The sequence below is a fragment of the Zalophus californianus genome, chromosome 13 (genome assembly GCF_009762305.2).
Source record: "Zalophus californianus isolate mZalCal1 chromosome 13, mZalCal1.pri.v2, whole genome shotgun sequence".
Classification (NCBI taxonomy): Eukaryota; Metazoa; Chordata; class Mammalia; order Carnivora; family Otariidae; genus Zalophus; species Zalophus californianus.
This window is the reverse complement of record NC_045607.1, coordinates 49,926,192-49,941,306: the sequence shown is the minus strand read 5'-3', so window position 1 is coordinate 49,941,306 and position 15,115 is coordinate 49,926,192. Positions and strand designations below refer to the sequence as shown.

Sequence of the window (15,115 nt, the reverse complement as noted above, 5' to 3'; positions counted from 1 at the left end):
GCAGATGGCATTTTATAATCACGGTTGGCCAAGTGGGGGTCAAGATGTGTTGTCAGTGCCTGAACATGCACGAACTCAGTGGTTAATCCTGGTGGAATGACTTGGCACCTGTAATCTCCATGTTTCTGTCAACAAATCACCTAAGGACTGTCTGGAAAGGAAACATGATGCCTATTGTCTGAAAACTTTCCCTTGCAACTTTCAGGTAAGATCAAGAACGTGCCAGCATCAAAATATGTACACCAGGTTTGGAAGCATTCAGGAGAGAAGTGAAATTTAAAAATGCTGCATCACCAATGCCTGGTAATTCACAACACGAGGACACCAATGACTCAGTTGAAAAATGACTAAGAAAAAGAATAGAGGTTCTGAGTGTGATTATAGGAATTCCTTAATAAGTTTATTGTGCTTATATTTTCCTTTTTATATACACACAAGAGTGATATAAAATAAGTATGTCTAAGTCTAAAAGCTCTCATTCAATAAATACTTAAAAAGTCTAAAAGATAAAAAACATTACAAAGAGTTTTGGGGCACCTGGGTGGCTCAGTTGTTAAGTCATGATCCCAGGGTCCTGGGATTGAGCCCCGCATCGATCAGCCCTGCTCAGCGGGAAGCCTGGTCCTCCCTCTCCCACTCCCCCTGCTTGTGTTCCCTCTCTTGCTGTATCTCTCTCTGTCAAATAAACAAAATCTTAAAAAAAAAAACCATTACCAAGAGTTTAATTGGGTATATCTTTTTTTCCAATAGCAGCTCTCAACCTTTTTGATCTGAGGACTCCTTTTATACTGGAGATTGAGGATCCTAAAATTCTTTCATTTATGTGGTAATATCAATCAATATTTATCATATTCAAAAAATTTTTTGAGACAGAGAGAGTGCATGTGTTCGTGTGAGAGCAGGAGGGGCAGAGGAAGAAGGAGAGAAATCTTAAACGGGCTCCATGCTCAGCGCTGAGCCCCATGTAGGGCTTGATCTCACCACCCTGAGATCATGACCTGAGCCCAAACCAAGAGTTGGATGCTTAACAGACTGAGCCACCCAGGCACACCTCATATTCAAAATTTAAAGAGACTTTTAATACCACAGAACACACAAGCACAGATTCTATTAGCTGTCAGAGAGATAATGGTATCACCTAGCCTCTGAAAAGCTCCAGTGTGCACTGGTGAGAGAATGAGATCCAAAGGGGCAGATCATGTTGCTGTGTTCACAGGAAGAGAGTTTTCACCTTGTGGATCCTCTGAAAGGGGAACCCACTTTCAGAATCACTGGTATAATGGTGTGTTTTACACCAGTAGAGTTAATACAGACATGTTTCCACCTTAAGTACTGGAAGGAGTAGAACGTGGAAAACTGGTGTTGGACAATTGGGAGTGCTGCGAGGCATGGAGAAATTAGCTGATTAAATGTCCTCTGTGGCTGTGAGGAATATTCCCCCTCCCATTCAAGTGGCCAGCTCACACTGGGTGTCCTGCAGGCCTGAGTCATGCCGACCTTAGGAGAAGGTACCCACGGACCTGGGTTCCAGGACGGTGGAACTGGCTGTCTAGGAGGAGGACAGAAGTTGGGACAGAGGAAAGGAGGAGTGTGGTTTGCTCCCCAGGGTAAGAAAGCTGGATTTTTCTGGAGACAAACAGAGGAGCTGGGGCGTGCAGTTTCTGGAGATCTGGGGAGGCCTGCAAATGGCTGTGTGGGTATCTGCTGATGGACACTGGGGCGCCAGCCAGAGTTCCCCTGGACAGTCAGGCCTAGAGAGGGCAGTGCCTGGGGAGCTGCTGGCCTTCAGAACACCATGCGGTTTCGAGCAAGCAGAGGCTAGTGCCAGGCACCACAGACTGCTGACCAGAAGCTCCTTCTGCCACTGCCACTGTCCTAACCTGGTAATCCTCAAACCCCACCCCAGTGTTGGCTTTAGAAACTACAGCTGCAAAGTAGTCACCAGCAGGTCTGAGATCACCGGCATGAATTTGATTTCTAGCGCTGCCTTACTGGCTGGGATGGCATTGTCAATAGAACCCACTTGGCAGGATTCCCCCCGCCCCCCAACAGCAAGGAAGTGGTGCGTGGAAGCTCCTCAAACAGTGCCTGGCATCATAAATGCTGTACATATCATCTCTTGCACTTTGGATGTCCTGGGGATGTCATACCTGCCACACCGTGTCCTCCGAGTGTTGCTATGGCTAAAGTTTCGCCCTATGTTTAATTGATTAAAGCCCTAAGGCTGGAGTCCAGGGGACCAAGAGCGTCCTGGAAATTGCAGAAGTGCTCTACTGAACAGAGGGTGGCAGAGGCTGTGTGTGTGTGTGTGGGGGGGGGGCCACAGAGCCGGCCACTCCAGCCTGCAAGGTCTTCCTATTCTAGCCCATGGCACTGGGTCCTGCCAAGCAAACCCTTACGGGCTTCAGAGGGACTGAGGGCTTTTCTTTGAGTGTGAGCCCGGGCGTCCCACGCAGGGCACAGCCAGATCAGTGCAAACTCCCTGAGAGTCCACAGGGGCCTGGATCCTCTGGGGGGGGGGCGTGGGGGGAAAGTCGTGGCGCCTGTGAGTCTGAGCCGGGGAGGTGGGCGTGGGCAGGCATAGGCAGGCACCGGGCCGGGCCGTCAAGGTTTCTGCCACCTGCCGTAGCCCGTAGCCAGGGTATCTGGACTTGCCTGGAACTCTGTCCCCGCTTCCGGACTGCCCCTCTTCCCACATGCGTCCCGCCCCTCGGCTGGGCGTGGCCTGCTCCTACCCTCGCCTTCCCCTCCAGGGGGCGGAGCTGGGGGAGGGGTCCACGAGCGAGTCACGTCCAACAGGCGGAGCCGAGCACTAGGGGGCCGGCTGGGGAGGCGCCACATCCGGCGGCTGACTCGTCGTGTATAAAGCCGAGGCCGCCGCAGTCAGCGTCCAGCAGTAGCCCTGGGCTCTTTTCGGCTGCGGGAGCCGCTGCTCCAATGCCCCACAGCGGCCATGAGCATCCCACACTGGTGGGACCAGCTGCGGGCCGGCAGCTCGGAGGTGGATTGGTGCGAGGACAACTACACCATCGTGCCTGCCATCGCCGAGTTCTACAACACGGTGCGGGAGCGGGAGCAGGGATGGCAGGCGGGCTGGAGGGAGGGGACCGCCCCTAATCGTGGCTGCGCCTGGAACCTGGACGTGGGTCTCTGCGTGTATTCGGGGTATGCTCTCTCCAGGGCCAGAGTCGATCCGCGCGCCCCCTCCTCTGCGCTCTTTCTAGCTCTCCATCTGTCCTCTTCTGTCCCTATCCCGACATCTGGGCTCATCCTCCCCTTGTCATTTCCGTCTGATGGCTCTATTGTCTTGTTTGACCGGCACCTGTCCCGAAGCCCGTGGTCCGTGTCAGCCCTTCGCCCAGGTGGGTGACTCAGGGGCTGGTGAACCCGCCGGGACAAGTCCCTTCCTCCCCTAGGATCTATGTGGTGTGACGCACTTGGGTCGCATTGTGCGGTTTCTCCCTGAATACCTGCCGGGGGGGGGGGGGGGGGGGAGGAGGGAGTCCCCGGGCAGGTCTCAGGAGCAGGGCCCAGGGCTGCTGTGCTGACTGGCCCCGCCCCACTAATACACCAATAATAGGTCGAGTTACTTTTGGCCAGAATCACGTTAATTGCTACTAGTTCCTAGTTCTTTGCCTTTGGTTACCAGGCTCAGTCCAGCCCCCAAGTCAACTCCCCCAGGCCCGTGCCCTCTCCAATGATTAAGCCTGGGGAGTGAGCGGGAAGTTTGGGAGTGATTGTGTGCGTGTTTCATGGGCTTGCCTCGGTCCCTGCTACGGGCAGGCTGAGACTTCCCCACTGCAGTAGCCTGTGTGCTGTTAGTATTTATGGGAGGGAAAGCTTGATGCTGGCAGGAAATGCCTCTTCTTTTCGTTGTGCGGGTGGCTCCAGGTTCTCAGACCAAATAGAAGACTCTGCATGGTCATTTCTGCAGCTGCTCAACCACACACACACACACAAAAACAGGAACTCCTGGTTTACAAGTCACTGTGAATTTGAGGTTGTTCTTTCGGATTTTCTCCTTGGATTTGCTGGAGAGAATATACTTGGCATGAGTCCGTCTGGAGGGATCTCCGATGAGCTTGTCCCAGCCCTTTCATTCATTGATGAAACTGAACTGTAGAGAAGGGAGCGGTCATACTCATGTCTCCGGCACAATCCAGAAGTGTGCGCTCTCCCTCCTTCTGCCCTCCCAAACACTCCTGCTTCTTAATTAGGACCAGGTTAGTTCTTCAAGAAAACCTGGCCCTCTGCTGTCTATAGATCCTGTAAAAGACTAGTGGAGGTGGCTACAGCTCACTTGTTGAACCCCTTCTTTCAGGGTTTACTCTTAGGGGTAGACGTGGGGGCGGGGCACACAGGATGGGCTGGGGATGGCTCGGTACTTCCAGTAGCCGTAACTCATTTTCTCCTTTTATAAGGTGGAGAGTACTATTAAGGATTTCACCAGAGAGTTAAGGAACAAATGACAGGCTGGGGACAAGTTCTCACACACCCAGCAAGGTAATGACCTGTGGAGACCGAGGCCAGCTGAGAGTCAGGCCTGGTTCCTTGGCCAGAAGTTCATTTATAGCTGTTCTGTGCCTGTCTTGAAAAGCCCCAGAGTGCTGGATGAGGGGGGGAGACTTTATGTTGTTGCTACTTTTAATCTAGTCCCTTTGGAGCTGTTGTGGAGTGAGTGCCAAAGTTTTTTTTTTTTTTTTTTAGAAACGAAGTGTTGCTCTTCTCTTGCAGTGTCTGTAGGTGATTAGCCTGGTTGGTCCTCCTGACAGGACTTATTCTTTGGAATACTCCTACAAACCACAAAATTTGCTTTAGCCCCACAGAGAGCTTTAAACCTCAGAGCAGTAGTTGGTCACCTAAATTTGTTGAGTCTAGGTCCAAAGAGCTTAGCAAAAACTGTTTCCTTCGCTCTGTTTCCATGCCCTACTTATTTCTGAAGCTTATCATAGGACAAACCCATGCTTATCCTTCTCTCGTATTGAGGAAGACAGTCAACTATTACACGGTGATAAACAGCTCATTAAATCCTCATAGGAAGGCCGCAGCTCTAATTATCCATTTTAGAAACATCATTACTAATTTTGAGGAAAAGTTTAAGGAACTGAAGATACACAATCGGGAGGACTGGGAGCGGGATCTAGAACCTTCTTAAGGGGTCTTGGGGGTAGCACATCACTACTGCAACTGCAGTCACTACTGGCTACCATGAATTGTTTGCTAGGTGTTGAACCTCTGCTGCATAGTGTACAATCACCCTCAGTGGTGGGCCCTCATTATTAGATCCACTGGATAAAAGGAAGAAACCAGGGTCTGGAGAGATGACGCAATTTGCCGAGGTCAAGAAAATGGCAGAATTAGAGTTAGAACTCGGTCCATTTGACTCTACAAAGGTACTCCTCCTGAAGATGCAAATGCCGTATAGCTCCTTTTGACTTCTTTATTCTCCACAGCACAGCTGTTTATGATTGAGCCATTCTTTAACTGGAAACTCCTGCATTGGGACCATATGAACCACAGGATAAAACTCATGATGTTGGATATGAAAAAGTTTGTTTAGTTTTTTGTTACAGTTGCCTGTATTTTAAAATGTTCACCTTAAAAATAAAAGTTACTTTACCAGCAAACATGGGTTTATTTCGGAAAAAGAAAACTGCCGTTCAGGACAAGCAAGCTATAGGAAAGCCATGGGCAAGACCAACAAAGGAGAGGAATGTTATCTTATGGAAAAGGAGGAAGTCGGGAGGGGTTGTTTTGAACTGGAGAGCTCAGGGTGATTGTTTCCCATTGGCTGAGTTGCAGGGGTAGTGAATTTCTTGTGGGAGATACAATGTACATCTTTCCCTGTTGGGGCCTGGAATAGATCATTGGTTCCTGTTGGGGAATCTTCTATTTGATATTGAGTGGTTGGTATGGGCTTCCCCCTGGAGCCTCCCCTTCTTGCATCTGGAGTCTAGGTCAGTGAACTTTCCACTTACCAATTTTCACAAAGTAGCATGGTCCTGGTAAAAAATTCAGAGTGCGCAAGTTATAAAGTGAAAAATCTGTTTTTGTGTCTTTTCAGACCTTTTTTCAGGCATTGTACAAAACACATGCATTTGTGTGAGTATATAAAATACATATGTCTAATGTATACACACAATATCTAAGTTTTTATTTAACCCAGTTGAGATCACACTACACAAGCTCCTCTTGATGTTTTCACTTAATAGATCTTAGAGATGGTCCTATATTGGCTCTGAGTTATTTTCCTCTTTACAATGTCTAATCAGTGTTGCATTTAATGGATTGACCGTAATTTATTCACCCACTCAGTCTCTTATTGATGGACTCGTAGGGCAGTTTGTTTTATGCTTTCATTTTGGTTTCTAGAGAGCAGTGATGCAATGAATATCCTTGCATGTGCATCTGGATGTGCTTACACAAGTACGAATCCTCTAGAGTGAATTGCTGGACAAGGAGAGTGTTTACTCGAAGACTGATAATTATTGCTAAATGGCCCACCAGAGAGTACCCTGGTTTATACTCCCACTGACAGTGTTTGGGTGGACAAAGCATTTTGCTTTGGGGCCCTGCAAATCTCTGTTGCCTCAAGACTTGTCATCATCCTTTGCTTCAGCCAAGCCCAGATCTCCCTTCCAAGAACATGTCATGTTCTTCCACCGCCTTTTGCTTCTGCACATTTTGTACTGTTTCTTCCACATACAAATTTTATTGACTTGAGTTCCTTTTTATGTTTTAAATTTCCAGGCTCTAGTCACACTGAAGAGAAGTCCTCTAGAACGCAATGCTTTAGAGAAAAGTAGCATCTGCTTTTTAACCACTGGCTTAGCTTTTGGGGACTCTGTTGCTGGGCAGGGACTCAGGGGCTCAGGAAGAAATCCACTGGTGCTGAGAAAAAGTCTTGAAGCAAAATATATGCATAAAACCAGCCCATCATCTGTCGCCTTTCCCAAGGAGCTCTGCCACCCATCAAGATAAGGAAGTTAGTTCTGATACGCTAAAGCCCATGTCCCTGTCGGGCAGAATGACCTATATCCTGTCTCTGTTCATCTCTAGATCTGTCTGTTTACTGGGCAGCTACCGTGTGCTTGTCACAGAGACCAGACCTGCAAACAGTCATCTGGGTGGTGACGGCCAGACCAGAGAGGTGTACAAATTGGCAAGGGTATTATTAGTATTCTGCATGGGCTTGGTGTGCTGTGGGGGAATTTCGCAAGAGGTCTTCTGAGTGTGGTGGCCAACTTGTCCTGGTTTGTCCAGGCCTTGCCCGATTTTGAAGCTGAAAGCCCCATGCCCTGGGGAACCCTCCTCAGTCCCAGGCCGGCCAGGACAGTTGGTCATCCCAGAGGAAGGAGGGGAGCAATGGAATGGAGGATTAGAAATCTGCATGCAGTCAAGATGCACAGACCACCTACCCAGCCAGGGGAATACCCCTTAGCTGTTTCTGAACCTCATGTTCAGAAACACTTACAGCCTGTTGCTTTGTCAGCATTTACCCTCTGCCTGGGAAAGTGCACACTCCCATGCATCGGGAGGAGATTGCTGTCTGTTCCTGAGATTATTTTGGTGCGATGTTATGGAGGAATTCGTGGAATGAGGAACTTTCTAAGGAAATAATTAATACATTTTAAAATTGCGGTTTCCTTTTAATTAAAAAAAAAATCTGTTCTGCAGACATTAAGCAAATTAGTTCTCCAAAACAGTAGGCTTTAAAAAATACCCTTGGCTGAACTATTCAACTTGAGTGACCCACACAATTGTTAGGGGAAGTTTCATTTCTCAGAAGAGATGGAGCTACTAAATGTGTGTTTTAACCAGGGCTCGTTTGCTTTTCTGTATTTCTTTCGGAGTTCCTTCCTCTTTTTGTGTTGGGGAGAGAGAGTCTCCCTCCGATTTGGTCTTTCCCTTTTCATAGATGGAGGGCTTTAAAAGGCATGGTGAGTGCTGTGAATTGTGTAAGACTGTTGAATCACAGATCTGTACCTCTGAAACAAATAATACATGTTAAAAAAAAAAAGATAGCAGGAAGGGAAAAATGAAGGGGGGAAATCGGAGGGGGAGAGGGACCATGAGAGACTATGGACTCTGAGAAACAAACTGAGGGTTCTGGAGGGGAGGGGGGTGGGGGGATGGGTTAGCCCGGTGATGGGTATTAAGGAGGGCATGTACTGCATGGAGCACTGGGCGTTATACGCAAACAATGAATCATGGAACACTACATCAGAACCTCATGATGTAATGTATGGTGACTAACATAACATAATAAATAAATAAATAAATAAAAGGCATGGTAGAGGCCGGCTGTCATTGGTAGCAGGGCTACGGAGAGGCAATAAGGTGATTTCCCTGTTATCTGGGAGATGTTCAAATGGTGCTTCTAAGTTGAACTCCTTAATATGTGCTTTAAGAAAAAAATGTTTGAAGTCCCATGACTTTCCTGCAGGTGTAATGAACGACTTCATGCCTTTGTGAGTAGTGTGTAAACATTTAAACGTGATTAACACAGAAACCAGCATTGTACCGTATGTTACCTAGAATTTAAATACAAATTTGAAAAGAAAAAAAAAAGATAGGAAAAAAAGTGAAGAACACAAGTCAACAGAGCTTGTTGGGAGTCGGCTTGGCAGGAGCTGGTTGCACTCGTAAGGGAGATTGCAAGGACTTGAGGCAGTGAAGACAGGGTAAAAAGCAAACCATGTCCTACCGCCCCCCCCCCCCCGGCCTTTGTAGAAGGGGTTGTACATTGGGGCTCTTTCCCCTGGGGAGGGACTAGATAAACCGCTCCCACGTGTGGCACTTACAGCAAATGAGGTCAGTCTATCTGAACTACGGGGAGAAGGTTTGCGTAGCCTATTGTTGAAGGCAGAGTGATAATGTTATTATATGTGATACATATGTATTCACATAAATGCAAGGAAGATGACTCAAAGGCTGTGAATCTGAGGATAACCATTATCCCTCGGGAGGAGGATGGCAAGGAGACTTTCAAAAAAAAAATTACAGAATGAAATAGGAGAACACATATATGTCTAAGAAAGGAGAAAGATCAGGTTTTGAGTTACCTCTGGTATAATAATTCCATTTTCCCTTCTCCCCCTTTCCTTCCTTCTCTGCTTAACAAAAGGAGTCACACTTAAATCACATCACAGGTGTGCAATGCAGGGATAAGTCAGGATTTTTAGAGAACCAGTGAGGAGTTAAGCCAAGGAGGTCAGAGTGTGGCTGGGGGTGGTGGGGTGGGGCTTGGTGGGGAAAATCAGCTCTGGGCAGGGGAAACAGCTCAGTGCGGGTTGCTGCTCTGTGGGTGATTGCCTTTTTGACCTCGGCCAGCCTGGGGAGCCCCTTCTGGGTGCTCACACATTGCCCCTTGTCAAACAAGGGATGGTCTTGAAATGCTCTCATTTTTACTCCTGAAGATCTCTCGTCCTTTAAATGATTCGTTGGAAAATTAAAGGCTGTGATAGTAATAACAACCAACAGCTTACTGCTGACAAGGTACACGCGTTGGCAGAGTGGTAGAGATACTAGAGTCCTTGTACATGACTGGTGGGAAGGTAATATGGTCCAGCTACCGTGGGAAATGGCTTGGCGGTTCCTCATTGAGTTAAACATGGAGTTACCATTGGATCCAGCGATACCAGCTTGGGCATATACCCAGAAGAAAACAAATCCTCAAAAACGTGTATGTGAATGTTCATAGCAGCCCTGTTCACAACAATCCATCGATGAGTGAACAGATGAACAATGTGGTCTTCAGATGATGGAATATTATTTGGCCACAAAAAAGCAGGAAGTATTGTACGTGCCACAGTGTGGATAAACTGCAGACCCGTTGTGCTAAGTGAAAGAAGCCAGACACAAAGGTCATAGTGTGTGTGATTCCACTTTCATGACATACCCAGAATAGGTCAACTCATAGACATGGAAAGCAGATTAGCAGTTGCCAGGGGTTGGGGGTCGGGGCTGGGGGGGGGGAGGGGAGCGGAAAGTACCTGCTTAATGGGTATAGGATTTCTTTTTCAGGGTGATAAAAAGGTTTTAGAACTAGGCAGAGGTGATGGTTGCGTATTCTGAGGGCATTTAATGACATGGAATTGTATACTCTAAAATGGTTAATTTTATGTGATGTGAATTTTGCCTTGATTTAAAAAAATTGGGAAAACAAAAAGGGGAGCTGGCTGTGACCTCCTAAAAACAAAAAGACAAAAAAAAATTAAAAACAAAACTAGAGGGGAGATTCCAGAGTTACGTGGACCAGTATGGTCATCACTAGGCACCTGTAGTTGTTAAGCATGTGGAATACAGCTGGTTCAGATGGAGACAGGCTGTAAGTATGAAGTTCACTCTGGACTTCAAAGCTTTATGTGAACAACAGAATGGAAAATACCTCGTTAATGGTATTTAAATAGTGATTAGGTGTTGAAATGACAGTAATTTGAATATATTAGAGAAGATCATATATTTTTGAAAAGCCAGCTCCCCCCCCCCCCATAACAGGCTTAAATCCATACTAAAATGTGAAAGTTTGATCTTTACCTAAAAATAGATTTGATCAGGGGAAGAAATTGACAAAGGCAGACCCTGGAAACTAGGAAGCATCCTGCCTTCGTGTGGGCACCGGAGAAAAAAGCTGGCCTTGCTAGCAGAAAATTTGGGGGAGCTGGGATGTCTAGTACTCACCTCCATATTAAGCTTTATTTTTTACCATTACTAAGTGTGGGCCTTACCTTTAAAAATGTATGTGCAAGTAGATCAAAGTGCTTCACAGTTAGTCTTGGGCAGAAAAAGAAGATTCTTGGAATCCAGAGAGGGGGCTGGGCAGCTTTCATAAATTGATCATGGGAGCAGCTATTAAAATGCTGCAAAGAGATGGGAAGAATCCCCCAAATGGCCATAAAGAAGGCTTAAATTTCCCTGTATCTGCAGTTAAAAAAAAAAAAAAGAAAAAAAAAAGAGATCTAAGAGCTTAAACAAGACGTGTGACCACATTCATCCCAGTTTGCAAAGCTCATATTTGGAACACGCTGCTTTATTTTTTTGCCCCTTTACTTAATATTCATCTTTTCATTTTCCATCCCCCCCCCCAGATCAGCAACGTCTTATTTTTCGTTTTACCGCCCATCTGCATGTGCTTATTTCGCCAGTACGCAACATGCTTCAACAGTGGGATCTACCTAATATGGACGCTCTTAGTTGTAGTGGGTAAGTGGATTCGTGTTCGAACAGGGGCTGAAAGGGAGGAAATGGAATTCTGCACACTTCCTGTCCTATTTGAACATTATGTTTTGTAAACCAAGGTCACTCTGACGTCTTAGCGAACTTTTATTTTTGCTTTGACGCCAGAAGGAGGACGCTTCTGGACACGGGCTGGACACCAGGGGTGACGCCAGTGATCACTTAATGGCACGTGAGGGCTTATTTCTCTAACAGCTGTGGGGGCTGTGCCAGTGCTATTTTCTGAGGACTTGTGAAGAAAATCACACAAAAGCGATTGAGCTCTGATGAGACTTTAGTGGATCAAAACGAGAAAAAAAAATTCTAGATGTTTGATCCTTCCATTGTTCTGGGAAATGCTTGTATAATTTCCATTTCCTTCCACAGGCAGATTGGGAATTCTTAACGGCGAGACAATGTTGACTTTTATTGAAAGCCTCTTCCCCCCAAAGCCTCAGCCTCGTGGTAGTGGAAGACAGAGTGTTTAACTGGCATTACTCAAGCTCTGATGTGCTGATCTTGGGGCCCTGCTTGCAATCCTCTTTCTAGGCTTCAAGGCTGCCTGTCTGGGTGGTGTGTGTTTCCTCCTTCAGCTGCTTCTTTCAGTGAGAGTGTGATCTGGTGATTGTGACCGTGGTTGGTCGAATGGCTGGCATTCAGCAGTGTGTTGGATTTGTGGGTCTGTTCTTCTGTGGTGACTTTTTTTTTTATTGGTTGTAATTCATTCTAGGAATTGGATCCGTCTACTTCCATGCAACCCTAAGTTTCTTGGGTCAGATGCTCGATGAACTTGCAATCCTTTGGGTTCTGATGTGTGCTCTGGCCATGTGGTTCCCCAGAAGGTATCTACCAAAGGTCTTTCGGAACGACAGGTAAGCTTGTGTTAAAACAGTTATGTTTTACTGCTGAGTGCAGCACACCCAACATCTCCATGTATGTATCAGGAAAACAGCACACAGTGGCGCCTCACCTTATGATGAGCTTATCAGATACTTGTTTAATATCCACTGATTGTTTATGCTTTTAGACCGTACACTGATGAAAGAGGGAATTTTAATATGCTTGGCGAAGAATTTATAGGATATTAGGGGTAAACGGTCAAGTGTCTCCCTTAGAGGATATGAACAAAAGTGGAAAGATTTTCAGTGGGAGAGGAATTACTGAATGGTAGTTCAGAGACCTTTGATTTTCTGCTAGAACATTTCCTTGAGTCCAATCCAATTCTACCATTTGATAAGTTTCTAGAATTCCATTAAGGAATTGGTTTTTGTAGCTGTAGATCCCATGGTTGTCAAATGGTATTGGTTTTACCTCTGCTGAGATCTACACACACACACACACATGCCCGCCCGCCAGGCTGGAAAACCAGAATTTCAGGAAGGGATGCTTATATGGTTATTCATCCAGTAAATATTTTTTTGAACCCTTACTCATTTTTTCCAGACACTGGGATATAGCACTAAACAAAACAATAGAGCCTCTTCCTTTAGTGAACTCATACTGAAGTTGGGGAGGCTACAAATCAATGAACAAACAAACAATACAATGTTAGGATAAGTGCTATGATAAAAAAATGAAGCTGGAAGGGAGGTAGAGGTGACATAGGGTGCTCATTTGGAGTTTGGTCAGGGAAAGCCTTTCTGAGGAGCTGTATGAGGTTTGTTAATATCCGAAGGAACCAAGGAGAGTCAGCCTTATAAAGAGGAGAAACGCTCCTAGAACATATGACCCACGCATATTTCTCTGAAGGACGCTGTGTTGTATATGGATCCATATTTTATATATGGGTAAATAGTCTAAAAACATGGATTCAATTAAGCAAGCTGTTGGTACCCAAGGAAGAGCTGTGCTAGGAAAATAAAGAAGTTTTCCTGGTACTGTGGATAGGAATAGGGATTTTGGAGCTATTAAAGACAAAGGCTGTTCTCTATGGATGGAGGTGGGGAAGTGTCCATAAAACATGCTGGCTGCAAAGAGCACATGGGAGAACTGTGTGTGGGATAGCATAACTGTGGAATGAATTAACTAATCTTTCGCGTCTAGGCCTTTGTGTGCGCATAGAAATACCTAGACGAGGAGGATAAACAGCCACTATCATTGGCTATTCTTAGGAATGGGGAAGGGGGGCGCCTGGGTGGCTCAGATGGTTAAGCGTCTGCCTTTGGCTCAGGTCACAATCTCCAGGTCCTGGGATGGAGCCCCACATCGTCGGGCTCCCTGCTCAGCAGGGAGTCTGCTTCTCCCTCTTCCTCTGCTCTCCCCACTGCTCCTGCCTCTCTCTCTCTCTGTATCTCTCTGTCTCAAACGAATAAGTAAAAAATTCTTAGCTGTAGGACCCCGAACCCAAATGATCCTGCAGCAGCCCCTGGAACGAGGCCCCGCAGGTTGGGCCCAGCGTGACCCACGGGCCGCGTCGGGGACGCCCTGAGCCCAGGACATGCGCTCCCGTCTCCGAGGAGCTGTGCCCATGAGCACCAAGCGGCGCCTAGAGGAAGAGCAGGAACTCTTTCGAAAACAGTTCCTCTCTGAAGAGAACATGGCCAGCCACTTCTCTCCACTCAGCCTGCACAATGACCACCCTTACTGCAGCCCCCACTCAGGAGCCCTTGCTCTGAGCTGCCCTGAGGCCCTCCGGCTCCTGAGGCTAGGGGACACCCCCACCCCACACTACCCTGCAACCCAAGCTGGGGAGGTAATGGAGAGCTCTGAGTGCTGGTGGGCAGTAGTTCTGCCCACCTTCCTTCTTCCTCACAACAGAGAAGACCACCATCCCCACTAAGGAACCAGGTGTTCTGAATATTCTCCAGAGCAGGCCTCTGGGCCCCAGGACGCACGCTCAACAGAGGAGGACACTGGATCCCACAGAGCCCTGGGGTGAGAGGGGCAGGAGGGACGAGAGCACGGGAAGGGAGGCATCCCCCCCAGAACTGAGTAAAGATTGCTGAGCATATGAAAAAAAAAATTTCCTATAAAAAAAAAAAGGAATGGGGGAGGGAGTGGGGGAGAGAACTTTCACTTTTACCTTTAATCTATACTCTTGTGCAGGTTTGTTTTTTAAACAGAGAGCACATGTTACTTTTTAATACTAAAAACGCGTTTTTCAATGAAGTAGGGAGAAAACATACTTCAGATGAACCAGCTGTACCGTCTTCACTGTACAGAGCAGGGTTGGAATTAAATAGTGTTTTCTTTGACTGTCATTGAGCAGATAAAGGATTCTCAAGGTTACTTATCCAAAAAACGAGAGTGAGAGAGCCAGCAGTTGATAGGAGGTGACGAGAAGGGCATTCCCGGCTTCAGGAGAAATACGGTCTCTGCTGGCTGTGGGCTTCTCAGTGGAGGAAGGAGGCTTCAGCGCGTGGCAGGTTGGCTGGGGCGGTTTGGTGTCTAGTCTTGTGCTTGCTTTTCCAGCTTCTGGAGAATGACAGGGAGTGCTTAGAAAGCCTCATGAGGTGGAGAAGGGGGGCAGCGCCAGGCAGGGTCAGGAGGGGCTTTGCAGGAGGGGCTTTTGGGCTCCGAGAAACATCGTTTACCTTTGGCCTGTCCTGTCGAGTCAGAGGGTGGCCACCAGTCACCTCCATCCCTGCCCGAGCCTGGTGGGTGGTAGGTGGAGAGCTGAGGAATCTCTTTGCTCTTAGATCTGATCTTTCAAGTCCTGGGAGCTGAGTGAGAAGCTTCACACAGGAGAATGGTTTTGTTCTTGGCACTCTGGAGGTGCCACTTGAAATTCCAAGCGACAGTTTTGTGTGTGTTCATAGTAGAGAATCTTTTTCTTTTATTTTCTTTCTTTCTTTCTTTCTTTCTTCGTCGTCGTCGTCTTCGTCATCTTTTTTTTTTTTTAAGTAGGTTTCACACCCAGCGTGGAGCCCAACACAGGGCTCGAACTCATGACCCCAAG

At 47.1% G+C, this 15,115-nt stretch overlaps 1 protein-coding gene and 1 pseudogene across 10 annotated transcripts in view; both read left to right on the top strand.

The window, feature by feature from the left end:
* The first annotated feature begins 1,078 nt into the window (after nucleotides 1-1,078).
* The window catches only part of ACER2 (alkaline ceramidase 2), a 33,618-nt gene continuing 19,581 nt past the window's right edge, over nucleotides 1,079-15,115 (top strand). For 5 of the 10 annotated variants that reach the window (XM_027615234.2, XM_027615235.2, XM_027615232.2 and 2 more), the window contains exons 1-2: nucleotides 1,079-3,061; nucleotides 11,948-12,089. In XM_027615234.2, coding sequence (XP_027471035.2) covers nucleotides 2,368-3,061; nucleotides 11,948-12,089 — 836 coding nt within the window. In that variant the 5' untranslated portion in view covers nucleotides 1,079-2,367. Of the gene's footprint in view, nucleotides 3,062-4,421; nucleotides 5,590-11,090; nucleotides 11,206-11,947; nucleotides 12,090-15,115 lie in introns of those variants that run through there. The other 5 variants (XM_027615240.2, XM_027615237.2, XM_027615238.2 and 2 more) reach the window with 2 other exon arrangements.
* Nucleotides 13,565-13,996, top strand: LOC113934795 (annotated as a pseudogene).